This window comes from Lissotriton vulgaris, chromosome 7 (assembly GCF_964263255.1).
Source record: "Lissotriton vulgaris chromosome 7, aLisVul1.2, whole genome shotgun sequence".
NCBI classification, from domain to species: domain Eukaryota; kingdom Metazoa; phylum Chordata; class Amphibia; order Caudata; family Salamandridae; genus Lissotriton; species Lissotriton vulgaris.
Genome location: NC_141695.1, coordinates 602,227,118 through 602,251,625, shown reverse-complemented (window position 1 = coordinate 602,251,625; position 24,508 = coordinate 602,227,118). Strand labels below are relative to the sequence as shown.

The 24,508-nt window shown below is 46.1% G+C and overlaps 1 protein-coding gene across 1 annotated transcript in view; it reads right to left on the bottom strand.

The window, feature by feature from the left end:
* Positions 1–1,972: 1,972 nt before the first annotated feature.
* Positions 1,973–24,508, bottom strand: part of MRPL38 (mitochondrial ribosomal protein L38) — an 88,361-nt gene continuing 65,825 nt past the window's right edge. The window contains exons 5-9 of the mRNA XM_086930723.1: positions 18,766–18,838; positions 16,584–16,629; positions 16,179–16,337; positions 3,199–3,335; positions 1,973–2,697 (exon numbers count right to left, since the gene is read on the bottom strand). Coding sequence (XP_086786849.1) covers positions 2,561–2,697; positions 3,199–3,335; positions 16,179–16,337; positions 16,584–16,629; positions 18,766–18,838 — 552 coding nt within the window. The 3' untranslated portion in view covers positions 1,973–2,560. The remainder of the gene's footprint in view (positions 2,698–3,198; positions 3,336–16,178; positions 16,338–16,583; positions 16,630–18,765; positions 18,839–24,508) is intronic.

Sequence of the window (24,508 nt, the reverse complement as noted above, 5' to 3'; positions counted from 1 at the left end):
TGAGCTGAAATGAGGAAGGATAACTATTTGCTTTCTGTCTACCAAGTAAGTCTTGATTAAGTTGAGAACTGTGCATTGGAATTCAGTGTTATTCAGATTTTGGAGTAGTAGTTAGGGCCAACAGTATCCAAATTGAGCGACAGGTCGAGAAGGAGGAGGGCTACCTCCTATCTAGAAACTCCGGTGCTTGTGAGGTTATTCTAGATAGCCATTAACACTGATTTAGTGCTTCTTCTGGGATGGAAGCCACATGTTTGTAACACTGTATTTTGTTTTGTTTAATGGAATCAGAGAGGTGGATGAAAGATGCCTCTTTGATAAGTTTAATTAGGAAAGGTCTGTTTGCCATTTATAGTTTGCTGGGTCCGATGTTTTAAGTCTTTGCCTTTGAGTATATTTAATGTAGGAATTTTTCAGTTTGTTGAGTAAATCTTCACTTGCAAGGATGGATGATTTAATGATTGTTCTGGTTGGTATGAAACCAGGTGGTACTAGTATTTTTTTTTAGTTTTAAAATATTTTGGAAACTAGTTTAATAAATGGAAGGTTTGTTAAATATGCAGAATGTTTGGGGCCTGGTTAAACAGAGTATTATTAATTATTTTTTACTGGAAGTAAGCCTTGAATTCTTTTGTTCAGCATGATCCATCTAAAATGTGCGATAAGAAGCGATTCAGTCTACTGATGTGCGGGTACCAATAAATGTCAATCATGAGCTTTTAACTCGCTGGCTAAACATTTTTTCCCGGTTTGTGACAAGAGGTGACTTCCAGTGTTTTCTACTCAAGTAGCATAAGCATCACTCAAAATCAGAGAGTTCGGTGCCTAGAAGGCAGAAAACCTATGAAGATGTTTTAGCATTTTGAACCGCTCACAGTTCATCTGCTTTGGTAGAAGGCCCTGTAAAATCCTTTCTAACCCTAGTGCCTTGCAGCTGCGAATCTTGTACTCCCAAGCACTGTTGCAGATTTCTCTCGTAATCTACAGGTGAACATGTCAAACCCTAGCACAGCCAGCTTTGTCACCCAACCTTCCACCAGACCAGGCACCAATAACTCCAAATAAAAGGATATGAAACAAATGCTCGACAGGATGTGTTTAAAAGTAAGTGGCTCTACATTAGCTATTTAGTGAAAATGAAATGCTTTAGGTTCTGGAGCAGCAATGGTAAACCGTAGCCACCTGCCATTTAGTCCTTGTGTCACAAATGGGCGGTCTGTGACATTGTGTTGCAGTAATAGCACGCGACGGGCAGGAAGGTATGTTTTTTCCTCTTCTAGCTGGTGAATGACTAAAATAGAGGGTCCCATAGGTTCCTGGTTGAAGGTCCATTTTTTGGCTTTGCCAGGGCCCGCCGTGGCAGGCTCTGGCCAACTTAGAGCACTGTTGTTAAGCCTTAATTACTTGAACCTAGCAGGAATCTGCATTTGTATTAGGCCTGGTCAGTCTTTAGATGGCGGATGAAGGGGTGTTCTTGCCTTTCCTAGATATTTGGTGGACAGAGAACGCCATCAGTGCTTGCATCATCAGACTAACCAATCCAAACAGACCTCACCATTCTATTGAAAAATAAACACAAATGTCAAACTGATCAAAATAAAAGAGTGAACTAACGGGGGCCACCCAATCACCTGCTCAGCTGGAGACCCCTTCCCTTCAAACCTCCATGGGGCCTTTGCAGTCTTTTAGTGAAGTCTATGTCTTTGTAAAGAGATCCCACCAGGGACCTGGAGGCAACTATACTTCTGCTCTAACACACAAAATCATCAAGAAGCCAGTGTCAGCTGCAGTGGAACACCCAGACCATCAGTACGGATAATGCACTCGACAAATATCACTGCATTACGGATAACCCACCCATCAACCCTGCATAATCCACTCGGACATTTATGATGACAAAACAAAGGACGATCTCTTGCAGCGTTCCTCTGAAAACTATAAACATTTCATGGAGGTCCACGAACTCCAATTACTTTAACACTTTATTGTTTTGATCTTTTGTACAAAAAGAAAAGGGGTAAGGCGGATTGGCATTTCTGTTCAAACAAACTCCATTCCCCTGGTATAACTCGCTTTGGGTATATCTACAGTATCACAGCGCCATTGAACACTTAGCAGCTTCAACTGGAAAAAGTGCTGCACCACATCTTGTTCTGCAGATGTTTCTAAGATCTTGGCAGAAGTGAGTCCGCAATATAAAATCTCTAACAACAAAGCTGATAGTCACTATTCGTGTACACTCGTCATTTGCTGTACAGAATAAATAGAACTTAGGGTGTCAGGAAAGCTTGCAAATAAACTCATACATCAAACATGGCCATCTTGGCTACATAAAAATGGCAGATTCCATCTTGGGGAGTTTTAATATAAATATGTATATATGACAGATAACAGATTATTCGGATATGTACAGTTCACTTGTACACTCAAAACTCCGTCCCCTTTGTTTCTGTTCTTATGCTCATTGTTTATACACACACAGCAGATCTGCTGGTGTGTATTCCAGGAGCTGCTTGTTCTCTGGTAAGCTGTTCATCCTCTGAAGGAGTTAGGTTCCTAATCAGTAGATGCCGTAGGTAGGCTCTTCGCTGTCCCGGTACCGGTCAAGGTATCTCAGTGGCTGACCATGGGGAAACTTGACTTGAGGCGGGTGATAGACAGGTGGGTGCTCAAACTCAAAGATTGGCTCCTTCATATCTGAGGGGAAGAGGAGACAGAAGGTTGAGGAAAGAAGTTTCGTGTCCAAGCATGCATAACACACAAAAGACTCCAGAAGCGATCATTTTTGCGCACATCAGCCAGTAGATACTTTGTTTCTGAACTGAGTGATTAAACAGGAAATTAATTTGATATATATTATAAAGATCTTCATTTCTTATCCAAAAGTCATAATTTTTTTTATTCCTTAGAACCCTTTATCCATTCTGGCAATTTATGTTTTCTTACCAAGCATACATTTCTGCATACTCTCAAACCCATGTAATGTTCTTAGTTTTCCTTTTCTCAATTTCTTTGCTCTCATACTTTCTTATTTACCGCCCCTTTCCCCTGGTTTTCTCACTCCTCACTAAGCTCCTTTTCCCCATTCCTCCAATAATATGCTTCCTAATCAGACCGCTCCTTCATTCTTCCAATCCAATGTTTTGTTGTTGTGCACCCACTTAATGCAAATTAATAGTTCCTTTTTAGCATCCTTACTTAACATGTGGTGGTATACATGGGTCACAGACTCCTCCCACTGACACTGAAAGAAGGCCAGACCAGCTGGGGTCATGTCATCTTGGTGCTTCCTGTAGAAATCCAGTGTTTTGAATGTCCTCTTCCGGAGGCTATGACTAAACAAAAAAATAAAAAAAACAAAATAAAAAAAACGTCAGCACTGACCATTTCAATCAAAAATCAATTAAAGAACACTAGTTGCCCTCGAGACTTGTAGCAGAGTGCCACCCCACCCACAAGATGGCACTGCACAATATAACCCACATAGAAAATGTGTTCATACCATGTGCCTGACCTTAGAAGCATCCATACTGTCAAGAGGAGATTGCACAGGTATAATGGACTATCAGCCCCCTCCCCTCCATGGACTTTCTCACCCAAAGATTAGGGGCACTAAGCATTTACAGCTCCACGGCCTCACCTTAAGGCAGGTAACGTCAACCGTACCATGAATGATCTCATACACAGACAAGTGACTAGAACTACAAAATGGACAGTCTACCCTAGAGACAAATGGTCACAGTTAATTTGCAGCCAGCCTCACCTCAAGACAGACTGCAGCAAAAATATAGATTGACCTGATCAGACATATCTCAGCAACGTTTTGAGCAGTTTCATCCAGAGACATGTGACCACAGTCAGTCCATGTATTCTCTCTCCACCCCACCTACCTCATAGGTTCTCTAGCACAAAGAGATAGCTTTCAGCAATCACCACACACTCACCTTACCACACAGACTATTATCAGCAGTCTCAATAAAAGCAGCAACAGAGCACATGCAGTGGAAACACATTAAAAGTCAAGGCTTTCAAATGCTGAAACTCCCTCCCAAAATAAACTGCTAAATATTTTGTTAATGCTTAAAACCTGACTCTTACATCAACCAACCTACCCTAAATAAAAACTCTAAATAAGGACCAAAACAGAATCACAAGCCAGGAGATGTGCTCCTTAACAACTGAAAATGTCTAGTATGCTTCTCTTCAATTGTGCTTCACACCACAGCAGCTAAGACTAAGTAAGCATGCTAGCCACGTTGAAATATATTCTTTATTTATTTATTGAGTTTAAACAGTCGTACAACCCAAACAGAAGCACAAGTTACTACTTTTGTAACGATATATCTGTAAGAGACATTAGTTAGTGATAGATTCCTTACCTTAGAATATCCCCAGGCGTCAGATTGGATCCGGAAATTTTTGCGTAGCAGTACCCTTGCGCGTCGGTAGGCTCCGTCTGCGGCTCCGCGTCCGTCGTCGGCGTTGTGGGCGCCGTGATGACGTCTTCGGAGTACTTAGACGCCGATCCGCGTGCAGACGTCAGTTCTTAGACACCGCTTTTCCACGCCAGAAACGCAGAGCTATGCTAAAAACCAACACTGGTGCCATGAAACTAGGGCCCTGAAAAGGGATGACCTTAACCCTAGATATCGGTTCGCAGAACGGGGAGGATGGGTGGGTCGGTAAGGAATCTATCACTAACTAATGTCCCTTACAGATATATCGTTACACAAGTAGTAACTTGTGCATCTGAAAGAGACACGTTAGTGATAGATTCCTTACCTTAGAATAGATACCCCAGCAATATCAACCCCGGTGGTGGGTCTGCGAACCAATAATCACATCAGAAAGTCCTGGAGGACGGAACGGTCAAAGAAGCCATCCCTCCGGACTTGGCTGTCCAGGCAATAATGTCTTGCAAACGTGTGCAGCGAGGCCCACGTAGCCGCCTGGCAAATGTCCTGCAAGGGCACTCCTCGGCTCAAGGCAGTAGTAGTAGCCGTGGCTCGAGAGGAATGAGCCCTCAGCCCAACAGGGGGTTCCTTCTTAGCCAAGGAGTAACACGCCTGGAGACACAAGATGATCCATAGCGAGATGGTCCGCTTGTGCACCGCTTTCCCCTTCTTAGCGCCCACGTAACCAACAAAGAGTTGGTCATTCACCCAGAACTGGTGTGTGCGATCCAGATATAACGAGACCGCACGTTTTGGGTCCAGACGGTGGAGCCTCTCTTCCTCTCTCGAGGGATGCGGAGGCGGAAAGAAGGTGGGCAAGGTGATAGATTGCCCAATGTGAAAGGCCGTGACTACCTTGGGTAGAAAAGAGGGCCGTGTCCGCAACACAACCTTGTCCGGATGGACCGAAAGGAAAGGAGGTTTACAGGATAGAGCCTGGAGCTCACTCACTCTCCTGGCTGAGGTGATGGCTACCAGGAAGGCAGTCTTCAAAGTGAGAAGGTGAAGAGGACAGTTGTGAAGTGGCTCAAAGGGAGCGCACATCAGAAAAGTAAGAACCAAGTTCAAGTCCCACTGAGGCATCACAAAGGGCACAGGAGGGAACGTATGCGTGATGCCATTCAAGAATCTGTTAACAATAGGGGACTTGAACAAAGAAGGTTGATCAGGCAGCCTCAAGAAGGCTGAAAGAGCAGAAAGGTAGCCTTTGATAGTGCCCAGAGCAGAGCCCTGCTGGGCAAGGGAAAGAAGAAAGAGAAGAACCTCAGAAAGAGGGGCATTAAGGGGATCCACAGCCTTTGCTGTGCACCATGCCACAAATCTGTTCCACCTGCAGGCGTATACCGACTTTGTGGAGGGACGCCTGGCTGCCAGAATGATGTTACAGACTTCAGGAGGCAAGTCAAATGACCTCAACTGTCACTGCTCAATCTCCAAGCATGGAGGTGGAGACTGGACAGGTTCAGGTGGAGGACGGTCCCCTGCTGCTGCAACAGAAGGTCCAACAGAAGGACTTGTGCCCGGTCGCGCTTGATCTTCTTCAGCACTCTGGGCAGAAGTGGTATAGGCGGAAAGGCGTACAACAGACCGCAACTCCACTCGCGACGAAAAGTGTCTCCGAGCGAGTGCCGCCTTGGAAATTCCAACGTGCAGAACTGACATTGCGCGTTCTCTTTGGTGGCGAATAGATCTAACCAAAACTCTCCCCACTGCTGAAAGAGGCCTTGCGCCAAGTCCGAGTTCAGACGCCATTCGTGATCCATCAGGCACCGGCGGCTGAGTTCGTCCGCCCTGGCGTTCAGAGAACCTGCCAGGTGATGAACCACCAGGGTCACGCCCTGATGTTCCAACCATTGCCAGAGGCGCAGAGCCTCCTGGCAGAGGGTCCACAACCCCACCCCGCCCTGTTTGTTGCAGTACCACATGGCGGTGGTGTTGTCCGTGAACACCTGCACTACACTCCCCCGGACAGAGGGGAGGAATGTCTTCAGTGCTAGACGAATCGCCCGCAGCTCGAAAAGATTGATATGGAGCCGGGACTCCGCCGGAGACCAGAGGCCTCTGATCTCCACCTCTCCAATGTGGCCTCCCCAGCCCTGGAGGGACGCGTCCGTCACAACTACGTGCTCCGGCTGGGGAAGGGAGAGGGATCTGCCGCTGACCCAATCGCGGTCCGTGAGCCACCACTGCAGCTGTCTTGCAGTGCCCTCCGAGATCAGGACATGGTCGGACAAGTTGCCCTGATGCTGGGCTTAGTGAAACTTCAGGTCCCACTGCAGAGCCCGCATCTGCCAACGGGCGTGATGCACCAGAAGGATGCAGGAGGCCATCAGCCCCAGAAGCCGCAGCGTCAACCTGACCGAGACCCGGGATAAAGGCTGAAATACTGGAATCAGAGCCTGGATATCCCGAACCCGCTGTTCGGGTGGGTAAACCTGAAACTGCGCCGAGTCGAGAACCGCTCCGATGAAAAGGAGCTTCTGAGAGGGGCACAGGTGTGACTTCGGCACATTGATGGAGAACCCCAGCTGGTGCAAGAGGTCTGCCGTCGTCTGGAGGTGGCTGACGACTGTCTGGGGCGAGCCCGCCTTCAACAACCAGTCGTCGAGGTAGGGGAAGACTGAAACCCCTAACCTGCGCAGATGAGCTGCGACCACCGCCATCACCTTCGTGATCACCCGTGGGGTGCTGGTTAGGCCGAAGGTGAGCACGGTAAACTGAAAATGCTCGTGGCCTACCGTGATCCGCATGTAGTGCCGGTGGGTCGGCAGGACGGGGATGTGGAAGTAGGCGTCCTGCAAGTTTAACGCTACCATCCAGTCTCCTGGTCCAGGGCAGCCAAGGCCTGAGCCAGAGTCAGCATTTTGAACTTCTCCTTCCGGAGGAAGCCGTTGACGTTCCGTAGGTCCAAGATAGGGCGTAGGCCCCCTTTGCCCTTCTTGGGTACCAGAAAGTAGTGGGAGTAGCAACCACGTCCTACTTCTGGCCCAGGAACGCGCTCGATGGCCCCCTTGGCCAAGAGGGCCGAAACTTCCTCCTGGAGAAGCCGCAAATGATCCCCCGATACGCGGTGGTTCTGCGGTGGCATGGCTTGAGGACTCATCTCGAAGGGGAGGGAGTAGCCCCTCCGGAAGATCTGCAGCACCCACCTGTCCGAAGTGACAGTGCGCCAGTGAGAGTGGTGATGGCGAACCCTGCCCCCCACTGGCATCACATGGGCCGAAAAGCACCGACTAGGAGGGTTTAGAGGCGGATGCTGCGGGGGAGGGTGTGGACTGGCCTCGCCGTTCTCCCCGACCGCCTCCACGGCGATTTCCACGGCCGCCACCGCGCTGGATGGTAGTCTGCGGCGTGTGGCTGGCGCACGTGTGGGGGCGCCCCTTCCTTGGCCCCGAAAAGAGCAAAAGGCACCCATGTGCTGGTGCGGGACCGACTTGGCCGTAGCCCTGGAGTCCTTAAAGCGCTCAAGCGCATGGTCTGCCTTGTCACCAAAAAGGCGCCGTCCATCAGTGTGTTTTGGACATCGGCCAAAAAGTTGGCGGACCTCATCCAGGCGTGGCGTCTAACCACCACCGTCGTTTCCATCGCTCTACCTAGTGAGTCGGTGGTATCAAGCCCACACCGGATAGAATATTTGGCTGTATCTCGGCCTTCCACAAGGGCTTGGCCGAGTTTGGCCCGTACCTCCAAAGGACACTGTGGCAGCACTTCCGCAACCGTCTCCCACAGAGAGTGGGTGTAGCGGCCCAAGAGGCATGCGGTGTTGGAAGACCGCAGTCCCAGACTAAGGGAGGAGAAGATCTTTTTCCCGTACTGCTCGTACCTCTTGGATTCCCTGTCCGGCGGAGCCGACGGGAATGCGGTCTGGGAATTGGATGCCTGGATGACCAGGCTCTCGGGGGTGGGGTGGCTGGACAGGAAACATGGGTCGCCCGGAGCCGGGCGGTGGCGTCTGGCCACGTTCCTATCTACGGGCGAACCCGTAGCGGGCCTGGACCAAGTGCCCAAAAGAACGTCGGTCAAGGCCTCATTAAAGGGCAGCAGAGGTTCGGCCGAGCTTGACTGCGGTTTAAGGACCTCAGTGAGGAGGTTAGTCCTCACGGCCGCGACGGGGAGCTCAAGGCCCACGGCCCTGGCAGCCCTCATCAACACCACACTATAGGTTGCCCCCTCCTCCGAAGCACGGTAGGAGGAGAGACAAAACCAGTGTCTGGAGAAGTGTCCAGACCACTGGCCTCCCCAAGTTCCCCTGCCCAGTCCTCCTGAGACTGGCACTCTCGGGTCAGAGGGTCCTCAGACCCCTACAAATCCTCATCATCACCCATCTCCTGATACTCAGGGTTTTCAATCAATGGGGCCGGTTCATTGAAGTAAAACTCCCCAAGCGCTGTCGAAAGCGGCGCCCAGCGGTGCCGTTCCGACGTCGGAACCGGAGCGAAGGAGGCATCGGGGACGGCGCTTCCCGAGGACGGCGCCGGAGGCGACACCTGGCGGACCGACGCCGGGGCGGTCGTAAGGTCCACCGGCGACGACCCAGATCCCGAAGCGGGTCCAGTGGCGCCAGGCCTGAAGGCGCCGGCGGCCTCGGAACCGTTGGGCCCTGCGGCGCCGGGCCCGAAGGCGCCGGCGGCCGAAGCACTCGACGGCGTCGGGCCGAAGCCCCAGACCGCTAGGGGCTAAAGACGGGTCCGCTGGGCCCGAAGGCGCAGCGGAGCCCATCGGGGAAGAGAGGTTCCTCATGGCCATGAGGAAGCGCTCTATCTCCCCCGGCGTTGCATCGTGCCCAGGGACCGGAGGGTGTGGGGCAGGCCGCGACGCCCGTGACTCCGGCGGAGCCGCGTGGGCGGTGTCACCCTAAACACCGGCCGCGTCGCGCGAGCGTCGGGGGAGGGGGGGAGTCAGAAGAGCGATGACGCCTCTTCGACTTCTTGTGTTTCTTACCGGACAACGACTTCGACCTGGAGGAGTGGTGCCGACTCCCGGAGCTGTGGCGGCTGCGTCCCCACGACCTGTCCCTCGACCTCCAGTGGGACCGGGACCTCTCGTGGTGCGGGCCCGACTGCCGGAGTTTGAGTCGCCTGCGGGACCGCTCCCGCCTGGCTTTCGAAGAGAGGGCCCGGCAGTCGGAGCAGGCCTTGTCGTGGTCGACGCCTAGACAAGTTAGGCACAGTTGGTGAGGATCCGTGAGCGACATCGTGCGGTCGCAATCCTCGCAGTGCTTGAATCCGGGCATCCCTACGGCACCGATCGGAGTCGTAAGACTACGAGAAATGATCAAAAGTGATCCAAAAAGTTAGTAAAAAATTGACTAAGGGTTACTGCTTTTTCCAGAACTGACGTCTGCACGCGGATCGGCGTCTAAGTACTCCGAAGACATCATCACGGTGCCCACAACGCCGACGACGGACGCGGAGCCGCAGACGACGCCTACCGACGCGCAAGGGTACTGCTACGCAACAATTTCCGGATCCAGTCTGACGCCTGGGGATATTCTAAGGTAAGGAATCTATCACTAACGTGTCTCTTTCAGATACAGAGACAGCCCAGCATTATATCGCAGCCAGAAATCAGTGGCATCAACATAGTAATGTATTTAAAAGAAGTCCCAAAGTATGAATGCTGGTAGCTCTGTTCTCAGCGCCACGGCTCGCCCTGTGCTCAAGGTTTACAATCAATGCCTAATATGCAGGCACATGTATAGTTCTACTTAATCGAAGCTTCCCACCTCTGTCAGCCTCAATGTTCTCAATATTTTGATTTAAGATGTAAGGTAAGGAGTTGGGAGAGCCATGGAATTTTAAAGTTATATTTGTTGCAATATGACATATCCCTCAGCCATTCATGCACCCTCGGTCTACAGTCTTCACTCCACACACAAGACATTCGCCTCTTGGCCAATAGTGCCAACGATGTAAAGGAGTGCACAGCACACGGTACGTCTTTAGTATATCCCAAGAGCGTCTTTAGTATATCCCAAGAGGGCAATCAACTGAGTTGACGTGATGTTTTCTTAAATCATATGTGTGAGCAAGTCACCCACTTTACACCAGTATTCAGCTATTGCCGAGCACCGCCACACAAGATGTAAGACGTCCGCCTCTGGTGCACCACATCTGTCACAGCAAGAGTGCGCTTTCAGCTTCTATGCATAAAGTTTTTCAAGGGTGTGTATACTCTGTGGATATAGATAAAATGAACAAGACGCAACATGTCACTGGGAGACAGCTCACCCTCTTGACCACAGCAGTAGGCCCATTACTTTTTCATAATAGTTCTATAGTCTTGGCCCCACTGTATTCTCGCCCAGTGCACTGATATGTAAAGATTTAGGTGTTTGGCCGAAGGGGCAATCAAGAACATCGTCAGTGTTTGTGATGATTGATAAATACTCGTGTTCCTAGCTCAACTCACTTGCGATCCACAAAAATGCAACCAAACCTAAAGCAAAAAAGAACTGAAAGAACACCAGATGTCTCCTGGTCAAACAACTGACATAACCAACTCAAAGGTGGTTGACAGAAAAATGGAGCAAACAACAACCATAAAATCGCCCGAACAACTACTGTGAAAGGACTCTAAATATACGAACTATATATTGACAGACTTCAAATACAATGATGATCATGTAATACATGTAAAATAAAGTTGCATGATGAATTAAATAAACCAAATTTTAGATCCAATGATCTGTACTGATCCAAACTGCTAATTCTAAGGGGCACCAAACTTGCCACTTTTTTACTCAACACAACCAATCCGAAACAAAATACAACAAATCACACAACGCTCCATAACACAGCATCAATTGACCTGCAGAAGGGATTGGCTATTACCATATTCACTGACTCAGCCTTATACTGCTTGAATACACCTGAAGACAAGATGCTCACTGTCAGGGCATGCATACTTTGAAACTAATAGCCTCCTCAAGCCCTACTCCTCAAACACGGACTCCAACTCAAGTATAATGTGAAAAATTCAAACAATTTACTCTAACCCGAACAGGGAACCCCTCCATAACCGCAGAGTCATAAATAATGGCAACCTCAAGAGAGTGAACATCATTCAGCCTCCTTCCCCCCATATTCCGACTTCACTCAAATGCACACTACTTATCTGCAGATCTGCCAACAAACATGCCTCTGAGATCTTCGACCTCATACATCATAATGAATTAGACATTATCCTCACAGAAACTTGGTTCACCCCCTCGTCCACTCCGATTCTAGACCTCTTGGTGCCCCCCTCCCATGACATAATTCGTCTGGACAGAGTTACGAAAATAGGAGGTGGCCTAGCCTGTATACATAGAAGGACACTTGCGATCTCCCTCTCAGATTCCTCTTCCCCATCATTCTGCGAATACCTTTGCCTCAACATTTCCAGTAACAAGCAGCTGGTCTGCAACCTGCATACATTCTATCACCCCCCGGGCAACAATCTACCATTCATTGAACAACTGATGGAAATCATAACTAACAATATGGATTCAATGCAGCCTCAAATCTACTTGGGAGACTTTAACCTTCATTGGTCAAATCCTAACTACTAAGATGTAGCATGCTTCAACTCCTTCTTGAAGGATCACGATTTGGTTCAACATTGCGACCAACCTACCCTTAAAAAGGGAGAAATTCTAGACCTCATCATCTCCAAAGATCAGTCTATAACTTTGAACTCCATCATACCCTGCGATTGGTCTGACCATCACGTCATTTCCTTCCATATCAACTTGGGGGTATCTCAGATTAAACCTCAAATTCCTAAACCAAAGATCTGGAGAAGAGACTTCAGAGACATCAACACAGCTGACCTAGCAACCCGCTGTAAGCGTGCCCTCTCTCTCCAAAGAGACTTAGCCGAAGTACCGGCACTTACAGATTTCTATAACTCCTCTATCTCCAACATCATGGACGATGTTGCGCCACTCCAGCAAAAAAAATGCACCCTCAAAAATATCTAAGCCTTGGTTCAATAGCAACCTAAATGTGGAGCATCGCAATCTTAGGTCCTTAGAACGCTCCTGGAGATCCACTCCTTCAACGGTCCATCTAAAAAAACCTTAGATCAGCTAGAAGCTCCTATAACAAACAAATCAAGACAGCCAAGGCGGAATATTTCAGATCCCAACTAAGCAAAGCGGCCAATCGACCCAAGAAATTGTTTGAACTGGTTAAACAACAATCTGTCATAGCCCCCAACCGATCAGATCCTGATGTCAATCCTCCCTCATGTTTTGACTTGGCTGACTTTTTTTAATGAGAAAACCAGACTTATTAACATTGATCTAGAAAACAGGAGGTTTTTTTTTTAACATCCAAAAGGACCTGCATCCTCCCTGGCCACACCAGCTAAAGCCGCTCCTCTTAGCTGAGGTATCAAGCACAACGCTTCCTGGGACAACTTCACCATCCTGAATGAAAATGAAATCAATAAGGCCCTTTGGAGTATCAACCCATCTAATCACTTCAATGACCCTTTACCTCCCACCATCTTCAAAGCAATGAAAGATTCTATCTCCCCAATCTGGACAAAGATCGTCAACGCCTCTCTTTCACAGGGAACGATCCCAGACTATCCAAAAGAGGCCCAGGTAACACCTATTTTAAAAAAACCTACAGCAGACAGTGCAGATCTTAACAACTTCCGCTCCATCTCCAGCATCACCACACTAGCCAAACTCTTGGAAAAATGCGTCCAATCTCAATTATGTGCACACATCGAAAACTTCGATCTCCTGGACCAACACCAATCGGGCTTTCGTAATGAGCACAGCACTGAATCGGCTCTCACTCATGTCATGGATGACATCCTAATAATGCTTGACAAAATTGAAACTTGTCTCCTTATCCTACTCGACCTCTCCTCAGCCTTGGACACTGTCAATCTCAACAACCTCCTAGAAATTCTGGAGCAAAGGATGGGCCTCTCTGGGTAGGTGCTGCAATGGTTTTCGTCCTTCCTCCAGCACAGATCCCAAAGAGTTAAGGCGAACCACTCTCTCTCCCACCCATCCTCAGTCACCATGGGGGTTCCACAAGGATCCTCCTTATCTCCCATTCTCTTCAATTTGTTTCTGGAACCATTAGCGCATGTACTAAAATCCTTGGGCATTCGATTCGATATGTATGCAGACGACACCCAACTATACCTGAAAATCTCCTCCCCTGACAACATCACTTCACTCAATTCCACCCTATTGACTACTCAACTTTGGCTAACTGAGAACCACCTCCTGCTAAACACCACCAAAACAGAATTCCTCCTCATCTCTCCCCCGAAACACACTCCTATCATTGACCTCTGAATGAACCAACTCACAGCCTTCAACTGCCCCCCCCCAGCATCATTGTCTCAGCCAAATTGCTAGGAATCACATTGGACAAACACCTAAATATGAAGACCCACATCAGCAACATAAGCAAAGGAGCTAAGCCACCTTCTGAGAACTCTCAGGAATCTCAAACCTTTCTTACCTCAAGCCGACTCCAAGCAGGTGGTCCAAGCCCTGGTACTACCGAGGCTGGACTATGGAAGTGCTACGTTATGTGGCCTCCCCAAATACACTTTGGCTCAGCTAAAGGCTTCATTGAAAACCGCGGCCAGACTGATTACGGGCACCAAGCGAAATGCCCACATCTCCCCGGTCCTAAAGTCTCTAAACTGGCTGCCCTACGAAGCTAGAATTCAACTAAAGATTGCATGCTTATCGCACAAAGCCCTCCACTTCAAAAACCCCAATTACCTGGCGCAAAAGTTAAAACTATCCGGAGGGAGGAGACTGTCAAGGAGTGCGAATTCCTTCCTCCTGAAACCCCAGATCTTCTGCAAAAAGAGAACTTTTCAACGAGCGTTCTCGGGTTCTGCCCCAAAAATTTGGAACTCTCTTCCACCAGAAATCCGGAGAATCTCCTCCAAGGTTGCTTTCAAACTGGAAGCAAAAAGATTCCTCATGAACAAATTCCTACCTCCTTAAGAATAGCGATGGTGAGCTCTTGGCGCATCGGACACACTCCAAGAATGGATGTCACATCTGTATTTTTTTTCTGTATTTATATTTGCTCCCCTTGCCGTTATGCTCCCAATGCCTATTGACTTTGAGACTTTCCTGTGCACAATTTTTGAATTTTCTATGTATATTACCCATTTGACTCTCGTACTAATGTTACCTCATGCGCTCTGATATCCTTTGAGATCAAGTTCGAGCTATATAAAACTTTATAAATTAATTAATTAAAAATGGTCACTTTCTGGATGTTATGCATCAACACCACCTCGCAAAATTTAAATTCAACATATCTACCCTCCCATTTCTCCAGCAAAACCATGGCAGTATTGAAAACATAGCCAAGCAAACATCTGAGGATATTAATTTCACAAAGAAATATATCACAGTAACCTAGAGAATGTTCATACCCATTACCACAGAAACATAAGAGAAAGCCATCGCTATATCAACAAGAGCTAACCCCGCACTCACTAAGGAACACTAATGCCCCCTCCCTTCTGGAGCTACAAATCATGAAGTCCTCTCTGAAGCACTGCTCTCACACAGAGACTTCCAGTAGGTTATGTTTGCCCTCTTCTCAAAAGAGTAAATGTGGACAACTTAAAGTGCCATCACAGCCTCCGTGTCCACTCCAAGATTCTGGGAAAATGTGTTGTCAACCAACTGGAAGAATTCCCCAGTAACAATAATCTTTTATATTTCCAGTCTGGTTTCTGATCTGCACACAGAACAGAAAAAAACGTTCTCAAAACCATAGACAAGATCCTTAAAATTGTTGTCGAGGCAAATGCCTGCATTCTGATCCTTTTTAACTTCTCAGTGGCCTTTATACTGCTGACCACAAAGCATTCCTAACCGATCTTATTGAAATTGAAGGAACAGAGCTTAAGTGGTGCAAGTACTATCTTTTAGACAGTTCCTAATGAATGAAATTTGTTATTATTTCTCATGTCCAATTAAAATTCCTAATGTGGTCCCTCTAAGCTCCATATGTCCCCTTTTCCTTTAATATCTTTACACACAACTACTAGAAAATGTCTTAACACAACAAGCAACCTCTCTTCTAGAACGTGCATAGGACATCTACTTATATCCACAGACTGTATGGTCAACAAGACCCAAGGGCTCTCTCCTAACATGCCAAGAGGCACCCATTGACTGAATGTATCTAAAGACACTGGCCATTCATCAAAAACAAACAAATCATCCACAATCCTTCACTTCAGACATAAACTATTCCACACTTCACATTAAAGCGACAGTCAAAAAAAAGCCAGATTGAGAATGAGGGGAAACCAAATGGTGAAGAGTAACAACTCATCTAACTCATCACAAAAACAACATATACGTGCACATTTCTTCAACATAGCTCTAATTCAAGGAAATAACAGTGTTATTACCCTACTCAGAATTCATTTTATTGGCTTTTTCCAGTTGAAACTATGTGTCAACCCTAAAGGGATTTTAACCTGAAAACTGCATCAGATGTCAGTAGTGAATGCTTCATTTGCTGGGCTCTTAGTGGCATGATCTTTGAAGACAAGCACAAGGCTCTGTATATCAGATGCCTCAGTATCAGTGCACCAGTTAAGGGTTCCAGCCACGCTGTGCGCTCATGGGGATCAGTACTGCCTGCATGTTTTAACGGACCGAGATCCTGGAAACAGCAGAAACTGGAACAATTGCCAATTCTCTGAGGCATAGGCCAAACTAACCAGGGCACTGGTCGGATGTCATCCTTGAAATCGATTCTCCGCTCCTGTTTGAAGAGTATAAAGATGTGACGGTGAAACCCAGTTCCTTTTGCTGGGAAAGGGGGAAAATAGTGGCAAACTTCCTCTCCGGACAACACTTGATTCTCAGGAATGTTTCCCCTGCAGGAAAATTGAAAGATTATGAGACCTCAGCAGCCACAAACGATAGAAGTCAGAATCCAAGTGAAGAAATGAGATGCATGTAAACATGAGTCCTCTCAGGCAAGGTTAGACAGGACAGGCAAGCTAGTTTGAAACTCAAGTGCTATACATTCACTTCCCTGTCAACAATATTCACATCAGTCAAGGCCCACAAACACCCAACCCCAAGACAAATGCATAAACAACACCCAGATCAGTACTCACAGCAGCCAGTGCACATATTCTGCATTCGTCTCTTGCAGGTGCCCATCTGCATATAAAACAAAACAGAAACCACTTGAAACAACAGGAGCAAACAGTCCAAGTGCGTGGCAGAGAACTCAGGGTTATGAACTAAGAAAGAGTTTCATGTGTAGCTTCATCTCTGAACAAGTATGGCCCTTCATCTCTACTATGACAAGAAAAGTTATTGCTTCATTTTGTTAGAAATGGTGGGCACTGCGTGAAGGCCTTCTTTTAAAGAATTCTACACTTTTTAAAATGTATTTTGTAAACCTAAATAGCTTTGCAAATTGTATTAAAAAAGACTGTACACATTCTGAAAAGGTCTGTGACCTGAACCTTTAAATAACTAGCTAATGTTTTTCAAAACAACCATGTCCGTCATAATCTATGCATTTTTAAAAAAAATGATGTGCATTGTTAAAGGATTCTGCACAATTTTCTCACATAAAGACATATCTGTAAAATGTGTGCAATTTGTCAAAAGAACTGCATGCTGGGCTTTTTTTTAAGTCAAAAACTGCTTGCACCAGGTGGCTACCGTCTGCCACTAACGAGGACGAGAGTAAAAGACACTAATGGCGAGGGATAAATGAGACAGTGGCACTTACGGAGAAGGGGGTAGGACAGGTGTCACCACCAATGTGAGGGATACTGGCTCATGCCAATAATGACAAGGGGGCTTTGGCAATGGTAAGGTTGGGGTAGAAATGCAGATATGATTAGGGAAGGTTAACATTGATCCCTGCACTGATAGTGCCGGTGTGTCAGACACTAAGGATCTAATAAGAGGAGGTAGAAGGGGCGCTCTTTTAGCTTAAGGTAAGAAGGTTTAAACCGGACACAGTCTATGGGGAAGAGGCACTAAGGTGACGGTGATGTAGAAATATCCGTGGTACTGGTCAAGATACGGGAAGGTGACTGCCCCGACGGTGTGCGGATAAAAGATCCAGCATTAATGAAGAGGGTGATGGCAAGAAATATGAGGACACTAACAGAGTAGAAATTACCTTGTTCTTATGTGGCGAGTAGAAGGGTTTCCATTACCAAAGGAAACATGTTCAAGAGGGGTGAAACTATAACCAACTATGGTACTGAGGAGGAAGCCATGGCACTGATGGGTGTGGATCAGAAGAAAAGCTGTCTTTAGAGAGGTCGGGGAGGAGGGACTCAAGACAGCAATACGTAGCGGAAGGGACCCTGGCACCAAGGAGTAGTGGAAGAGACTCTTACTGTAAGGTGGAGGAGAGGAGGCATGCGCACTAAGGTAGAGCTACAGCACTAGCGGAGAAGGACAGAAGAGACCAGGGCATTCATGAGGCTGACAGAAGAGGTACTGGGGGTATAAATAGTCGGGCTCAATACGCAGCCTGGTTCTAATGAGGAGAAAGTAGAGGGGGCTTGGGGACAAGGGTACAAACGACCGGGACACTGGCTGGTTGGCAGGGAGCAGAAGGAATCACTGATTCTAAGAGACCAACATTAATAGGGCAGAGGGAAGACACGATTAAGGAGAGGGAAAAAGTGATTTCCGGGCATGAAAGAGGAGAACACGACATCACAACTGAATAATAATGCATTTCAGAGCGACTTCTGTGAAGGGGTAGGACGAACTATTGTCTCACTTGCATATTACTGTATACCATATCGTGTGCTGACATTTAAATGTTATCCAAAAGAGACAATAACACATACATGGACATATCTACATACATATTATGTACATATGTATATCTGTACCCAATAGTTCGGCTGACAAAAAAAAATTCAAAGCAGTCAGAGTGTTTAAGTGTCGTGGGTGTGAGTGAAGAATAAACATACAAATGTCACAGGATCTGTGTCCATAAGTGAAGATGCACCGAGTTAAGTAACCCACTGAAGGATAGCCACAGACACCTATTAGCAGTGGAAGAGGATACAGAGGACAGCTAGGGAAACCAAGGCATGTGTGAGCGCAGTAGACGCGGTTGTGTGGTATACGCAAGTGTGTAGGTATATAGAGATATGTACAGCAGACATGTCAAGTCTATATGTACCTGCCATAAAGAGGGCAGGGGGTTAGTGAATTTCCACATGCAGGGCATTGAGGGAGTTCCTCCCTGCCCAGGTGGATTTTACATGTTCATAGTCGACAAGCTTTATAATTCTGTTAGAGCATACAGACCTGGGTTAGTGAGTAGCAGTGTCCATAGAGAGCCTTTATCTGCATCAAATGTCACCTGCGGAGGATTCAGCGCCTAGAGGAAGAGAATGAAAAAGAACAGGATGGGTAAAATCCTCCCTTCTTTACGTAAAAAACATGCAATAGGTGAGGGAATTTATTGATCTGATGAAAGAAAAAGACGACTACTACTATAAAGAGGCATGAATAGCAAGATAAGTCTTGTGGCTTGAAGGCAGTGTTGCATGCTGCTGGCCATGAGGCTCGATGGTAGTGCTCCTAGCCTTAGTGCTCGATGCAAGTTAAGTACAATGCTGAAGCCCCAGCGCCTGCCGGAAAAGGAGTGCACATCTGTCCTCTCGATGGCAGTCCAATTCACTGTTAGCCCTAAAGCTCAGTGGCAATCTTATATGCTTCGATGATATTGCTGCCGTCAGGGGGTGGTTGCAGTGCCGTCTACTGTGGCTCCAAGTGCGCTGCTGGTCTGTTCTCAACCCTTTTGTCCTTTTCACCACTGGCTGTATGGCAGAAGTATTCTGCTTACCTTTAGGCAGCCCCCTTACCTTTTGATGCCATTTTTCTTTGAAACAGGAAAAAAAGGAAATGCACTGGCAAAGCCAATAGGTCTCGCCTATGCAAGCGCTATTGGCTTTCAAAAAATTTTGTTTAGCATGTTGTACTGCAGTGTTGCTGCTGTGCAGCAAGGTTAAAAGTAAAGAAAAAAGGTGCTATGATGTAGCAAGCCCTAACTGTATCATACAGCTTTGTTTTCTTTCATTTCAGCCATGATACCCAGCTGGCGCGCTGCAGTACAACATGGCTAAAACACACTGACAAAACCAATGGCTCTCCAATATGCGAGACCTATTGGCTTGGCCAATGCTAGTTATTTCCATTTCAAGTACTGCTGGGGTTGCATAGCAGTCCACAAAGCTTCCTCCAGAAAATAAAGTGATTAAATATCGATGGCAAAGTAGTCCCATTATGTTCGACACCGTCCGCCAGTGCATTTTAACTAACAATGCTTTGTATACTGATTTTTCAGGTCATGGATATTAAAAGAGAGCCAGAATGCAAGTGGTTTTGATTAACACAAACGCAAAAATGACACGCTTAATGAAATTTGCACCTAATGTTGATGAGGTGTTAAGAGCAAGTACAGGTAGCATCTAATGTGCTGCCTGTCACTCACTGGCAGTCAGAACTCAATGTTCTCCTGTGCCAGCAAAAGCAAGTACCTCTTCATCATACTGCTACTGGAGGGCGCCATCTTTCTCACATACAGTTTACATGCGCATGCTTCACGGATTAACATAGCCTTGAAGCAGTGACCACATCCTTGAATACAAAAAGAGGACTGTTGCCACAAGTGTTCATGTAAATGCAGTGGTCAGGTCAGAAGGGAGAGTCTCACCCGGAGAACGCCTGCAGTATAAGGGGGGCCAATAGTCATGCTGTTAGTCGCAGTTTCTCCAAGGTATTTATTTGCGCAGACTTGAACTGGCAAATCGATGTAAACTAGTGTAACTGGAAATATGTAAGACATAACTCACGCTTTTCAATACTATTGACCGATAAACAATGCAATCAAAAGGTTACAGTTTATAAGGAATATGTTACGTACCCTGTAAGGATCTATTTGTAGAGTGTAGGGACGTAGATTCATAGGCTTAGCATACTTCTGCCATTAGTGTTGGGGTCGGACGTTAGCAACGAGTTTTTCTTCAAAGAAGTCTTTCGAGTCGCAGGTTAATGTGACTTCTCGTCGGCTCCTTTGTTAGATAGTTTTTTGGCTCATCGTGTAAGCTTAGGACAGGAGAATTATAGTGACAGAAAGGATGAGAATGCGAGTAAAGTTAAGATAAGTTTGAGTATTTTAGTAGAGAAGTTAATATGTCAGCCAATTGCTTCCGGGCAGGAGGGTGGGTCTATATGAACCTACAGCACTACCCGCTACGAATAGATTCTTACAGAGTAAGTAACATATTCCGTTCGTAGCATGTGTTGGCCGTAGATACATATGCTTAGCATAGAATGTAAAGCAGTGCTCCCAAAAAGCGGTGGTTAGCGAGTGGTTGACGTAGATATTTGAAAAAGGGTCCGTACTACAGGTTCATCCACTCTAGCTTGTTGATTAGCTAAGACATTAACACAATAGTGTTTTGTGTATGCATGTGGATTATTCCATGAAGCTAGCTCACAGATATCTGCTAATGGGATGCTTCCTAGAAAAGCCATGGAGGCTCATTTCTTAAGTGTGCAGTGAGGTTGTGGGGTTACAGATAGTGATCACTTAGCTTTCTCTGATTCTGGCTTTGGAAATATGGAAACCTTTTTTATGGGTTTAAAAATGCAACACAAAGTTGTTGTGTTTTGTGAAAAGGTTAAGTCTTTTCAATGTAATATATTGAAAGCTCTTTTAACATCGAGGATGTGTAGAGCTCTTTCTGCTACTGAATCTGGTTTAGGAAAGAACACTGGTAGCTCAATTGTTTGATTCACATGCAATGTCGAAACTACTTTAGGGAGGAACTTGAAAGTAGAAACACAGAAGAGGAAGTGAGCTCAGGACCCGCTGATCTATGAGAAGCAAGGAAATGAGAATAAAGTTGAAGTGGACTCAAAGCCCCTTAAAGTTTTTTGTTTTTTTAAAGAACAATAGACTCAGGAGGGTACTAAAAGAAGCTATGAAGTAGCCAGTGCTGTGCGCGTCAAAGTAGTTTTTTTTGTCTTAATTGCGCAGTGTGGGAGTGCAACATTGACAACAGGAGGGAGGGTGGGAGTGAGAGGACAATGGGATGGGGGTGAGAGGCATAGAGACAGTACAGAAAATGATAGACGTGTCATAGTGCTTTCTTTCTTATGGTGGGTGGGGGCGGTAACACAGACAATGGGGAGGGTGGGAGGGAAGTAGCAACAAAGACAACAGGAGGGTTGAGGGAGGGAGGGAAGCAACAGGACAATGGGAGGGTAGGGGGTGGGATATAAAGAAACATGGACAACAGGAGAGTTGAGTGGGGGTTTGAGGGAAGAAGCATCACTGACATGGGAGTGGCTGAAAGGGAAAGAAGCAACATGGGCAAGGGTGCGGGAGCAAGAAGAAACACGGACAAGGACGAAAGGTGAAGAAGAAAATAGCACCTCAATCAGAGCACGAGCAGCAGAAGAACAGTCATCAATATGAAGCAATCAGTATTTGGTCCATGCTCCAGATAAAAGAAGAGGAAGTGAAGCTGGCATATGTTAGCCAATTAGAAGGCAGCAAATAAGAGTGACAGTGAAGTCAATGAATGGTAATCAATAGGTGGGCTCCAAGCCCCATGTTGTATACAATATCTTTTGCAAGCGACACCGCATGTGCGCTGTTTTAGGTGAGACATCAAGAAGGACTAAACAGAGATATATTTAGTCAGTGAGTTCTCTAGTGGCTGGAGGAAGGAATTACATTGCAATATGCATCAGGAAATACAATTTTAAGTATATGACTTTCTAATAAATTACGAAGGAAAAACACCACTAGGGTTTGTTGACAAGAGTAAGAACTATCACACTATATAATGGGCCCATTTCAAACCCTCATTTTGTCTCAGCATTCGTGTCTCCTCCACGTTGTTAGAGTAATTTTTGCCATGTTCCCATTTTTTTTCAAGGCGCCTGTATTTGCATCTAGTGCTGTGTTTCGTTAGTCTTTGTACATTTTCCAAACAAACCACATTTTGCTTTTTCTTCTTCCAAGGTACCCCATCTCTGCCTATCTTTTTATATTGCTATGCAAAGTAGTATTAAGTACATTTCCCAGCACCTCATTTTCCTCTCAGTTAACTTGGAGCACGGAGCGAGATAGCTAGGGGAGGTCGTCCTATCATCCTTTCTCAGGAAAACAAGAAAAGATACAATAAGTGTGAACTGCTACTCACAAGTAGGACAGAGAGAGTATTCTCCAGGACCAATTTAGGCTGGAGATCAATTCTAAACAGACCTGCATTTCGTAACTGGGAGAAATCATGCTTGTCCTGTAGTCAATGGAGAGACTTCCTGGGAATCTCCATATAGAACGGAGCTTCAGAATGAGAGACACTGTACCACAGAGGGAGATTTACCTTGCGTAAGTTCAAGAATACATCTCCCTTTAGGAACTAGTGCCCGAGCTGAAATTAGTCTTTCAAACAATCTCTCTAGGACCAATAAAACAGTTTTTCATCAACTCCCAAGAAACATCACCATCTCCAGAGGAGACATATATGGCATCTTCTCTTGCAGAAAGCAATGGTGTAAATTTGTTTGGGACTGAAAAACATGGAGGACTGGAAAAGCAGGGCCACTCTTGGGTTTGCAGCGGGGAATGAAAAGACACTTATTGTGAAAATATTTTCACTGTGACAAATGCTCTGCACAAAAACAAAACAATACAATTAATATAAATGGAACCCATTTAAGTAGTAAGTGGACATCTAAACCCTGCCTCAAATGCATCCTGCCTGGCACACTCTGGCTTAGAGCACTTGGGGCGTTTGCTTGTAGTCAAGTGCCTTAGTAGAAAAAAAGAGCTCAATACTGCACCCACCTCCATCTGGATAATATACTGATACTTCAGCTTAGCCATCACCTACGTCAAATTATTTTCAATTAAAAAAATATATATTTTTATTGTTTTTACAATTTAACTTTTATCTGTACATTTTCTTATCATGCAGCTATATTTTTGTGGTTTAATACATATATCTTTCACTTTAGCAGCCCACTCCTCATGGCGAACTTGCAGTATCTCATTCTTGATACAGTGTCTATCCGGTTAGCTATGATAAAATTAGGCTTTCAATCACAACTTTATATACATTTAAAAAATTGATGCCCAACCCATTCCAGCACACATTCCCTGAACGAGTATTTAGTCTCTTTTAATCTAGTAAAAATGCTCTGTGTAATCAATAGATACATCGCACAACTTATGCTTCTAACCATGGGAAAATGCCAGCACATCCCCTGCGCACACCTCTTCTTTCTTCAGCCATTAATACGGCTCCTCTATGATATCCCATCTCTCAACTTCTGCCTTCCATCTGCTATGGGGAGGACCCACTTGTGATCTCCAGTGCTTTGCTATTGCTCACTTCGCTATCACTAGCTCCAGGCCAAGGAATATGGAGCCCACCTTCAGTTTCTGTGGACGGGCATATAGGCCTAGTAAGCATGTGTCCATTTCATTTAAATTCGTCATGCATACAGTGTGGTCCAAGTTGATTATTACTTACAGTCAATAGGCTGCAATAACTGGGCAATTGCAGACCATGTGCATAATGTCTACATCTTTCAGCAAACACTAAGTGCACATTTTATCTTCAGTTCCTGCTATTGTGTTTAACCTGTGCTGTGTTAAGATAGGTGGTATGAAGGTAATTGAGCTGTGGGTACCTGAACCTGTAGTTCTTGGACACCTGTGAGGATATTGTAGGACTGTGGTCCATTTTTTATCCAGCAACTCACCCCCTCCAATGAAGTTCTCACTTTTGCCCTAGTGTCTATTCTCATGGACAGTGCAGTTTTATATATCCAGGATATTACCTTTCGCCCTTCCTTAAACCTTATAAATACCCGTAAAACATCATGTTTGGGAAGTTCTGTTTGCCCTTCCCCTGTCAGTGAGACAGTGCACATACAAATGCGTTGTACGTTAGAAACTGCGACTCAGATAAGCCATCCTCTTCAACTAGAGGGGCGTCTGCACACCACCCCTTTATTATTGTAA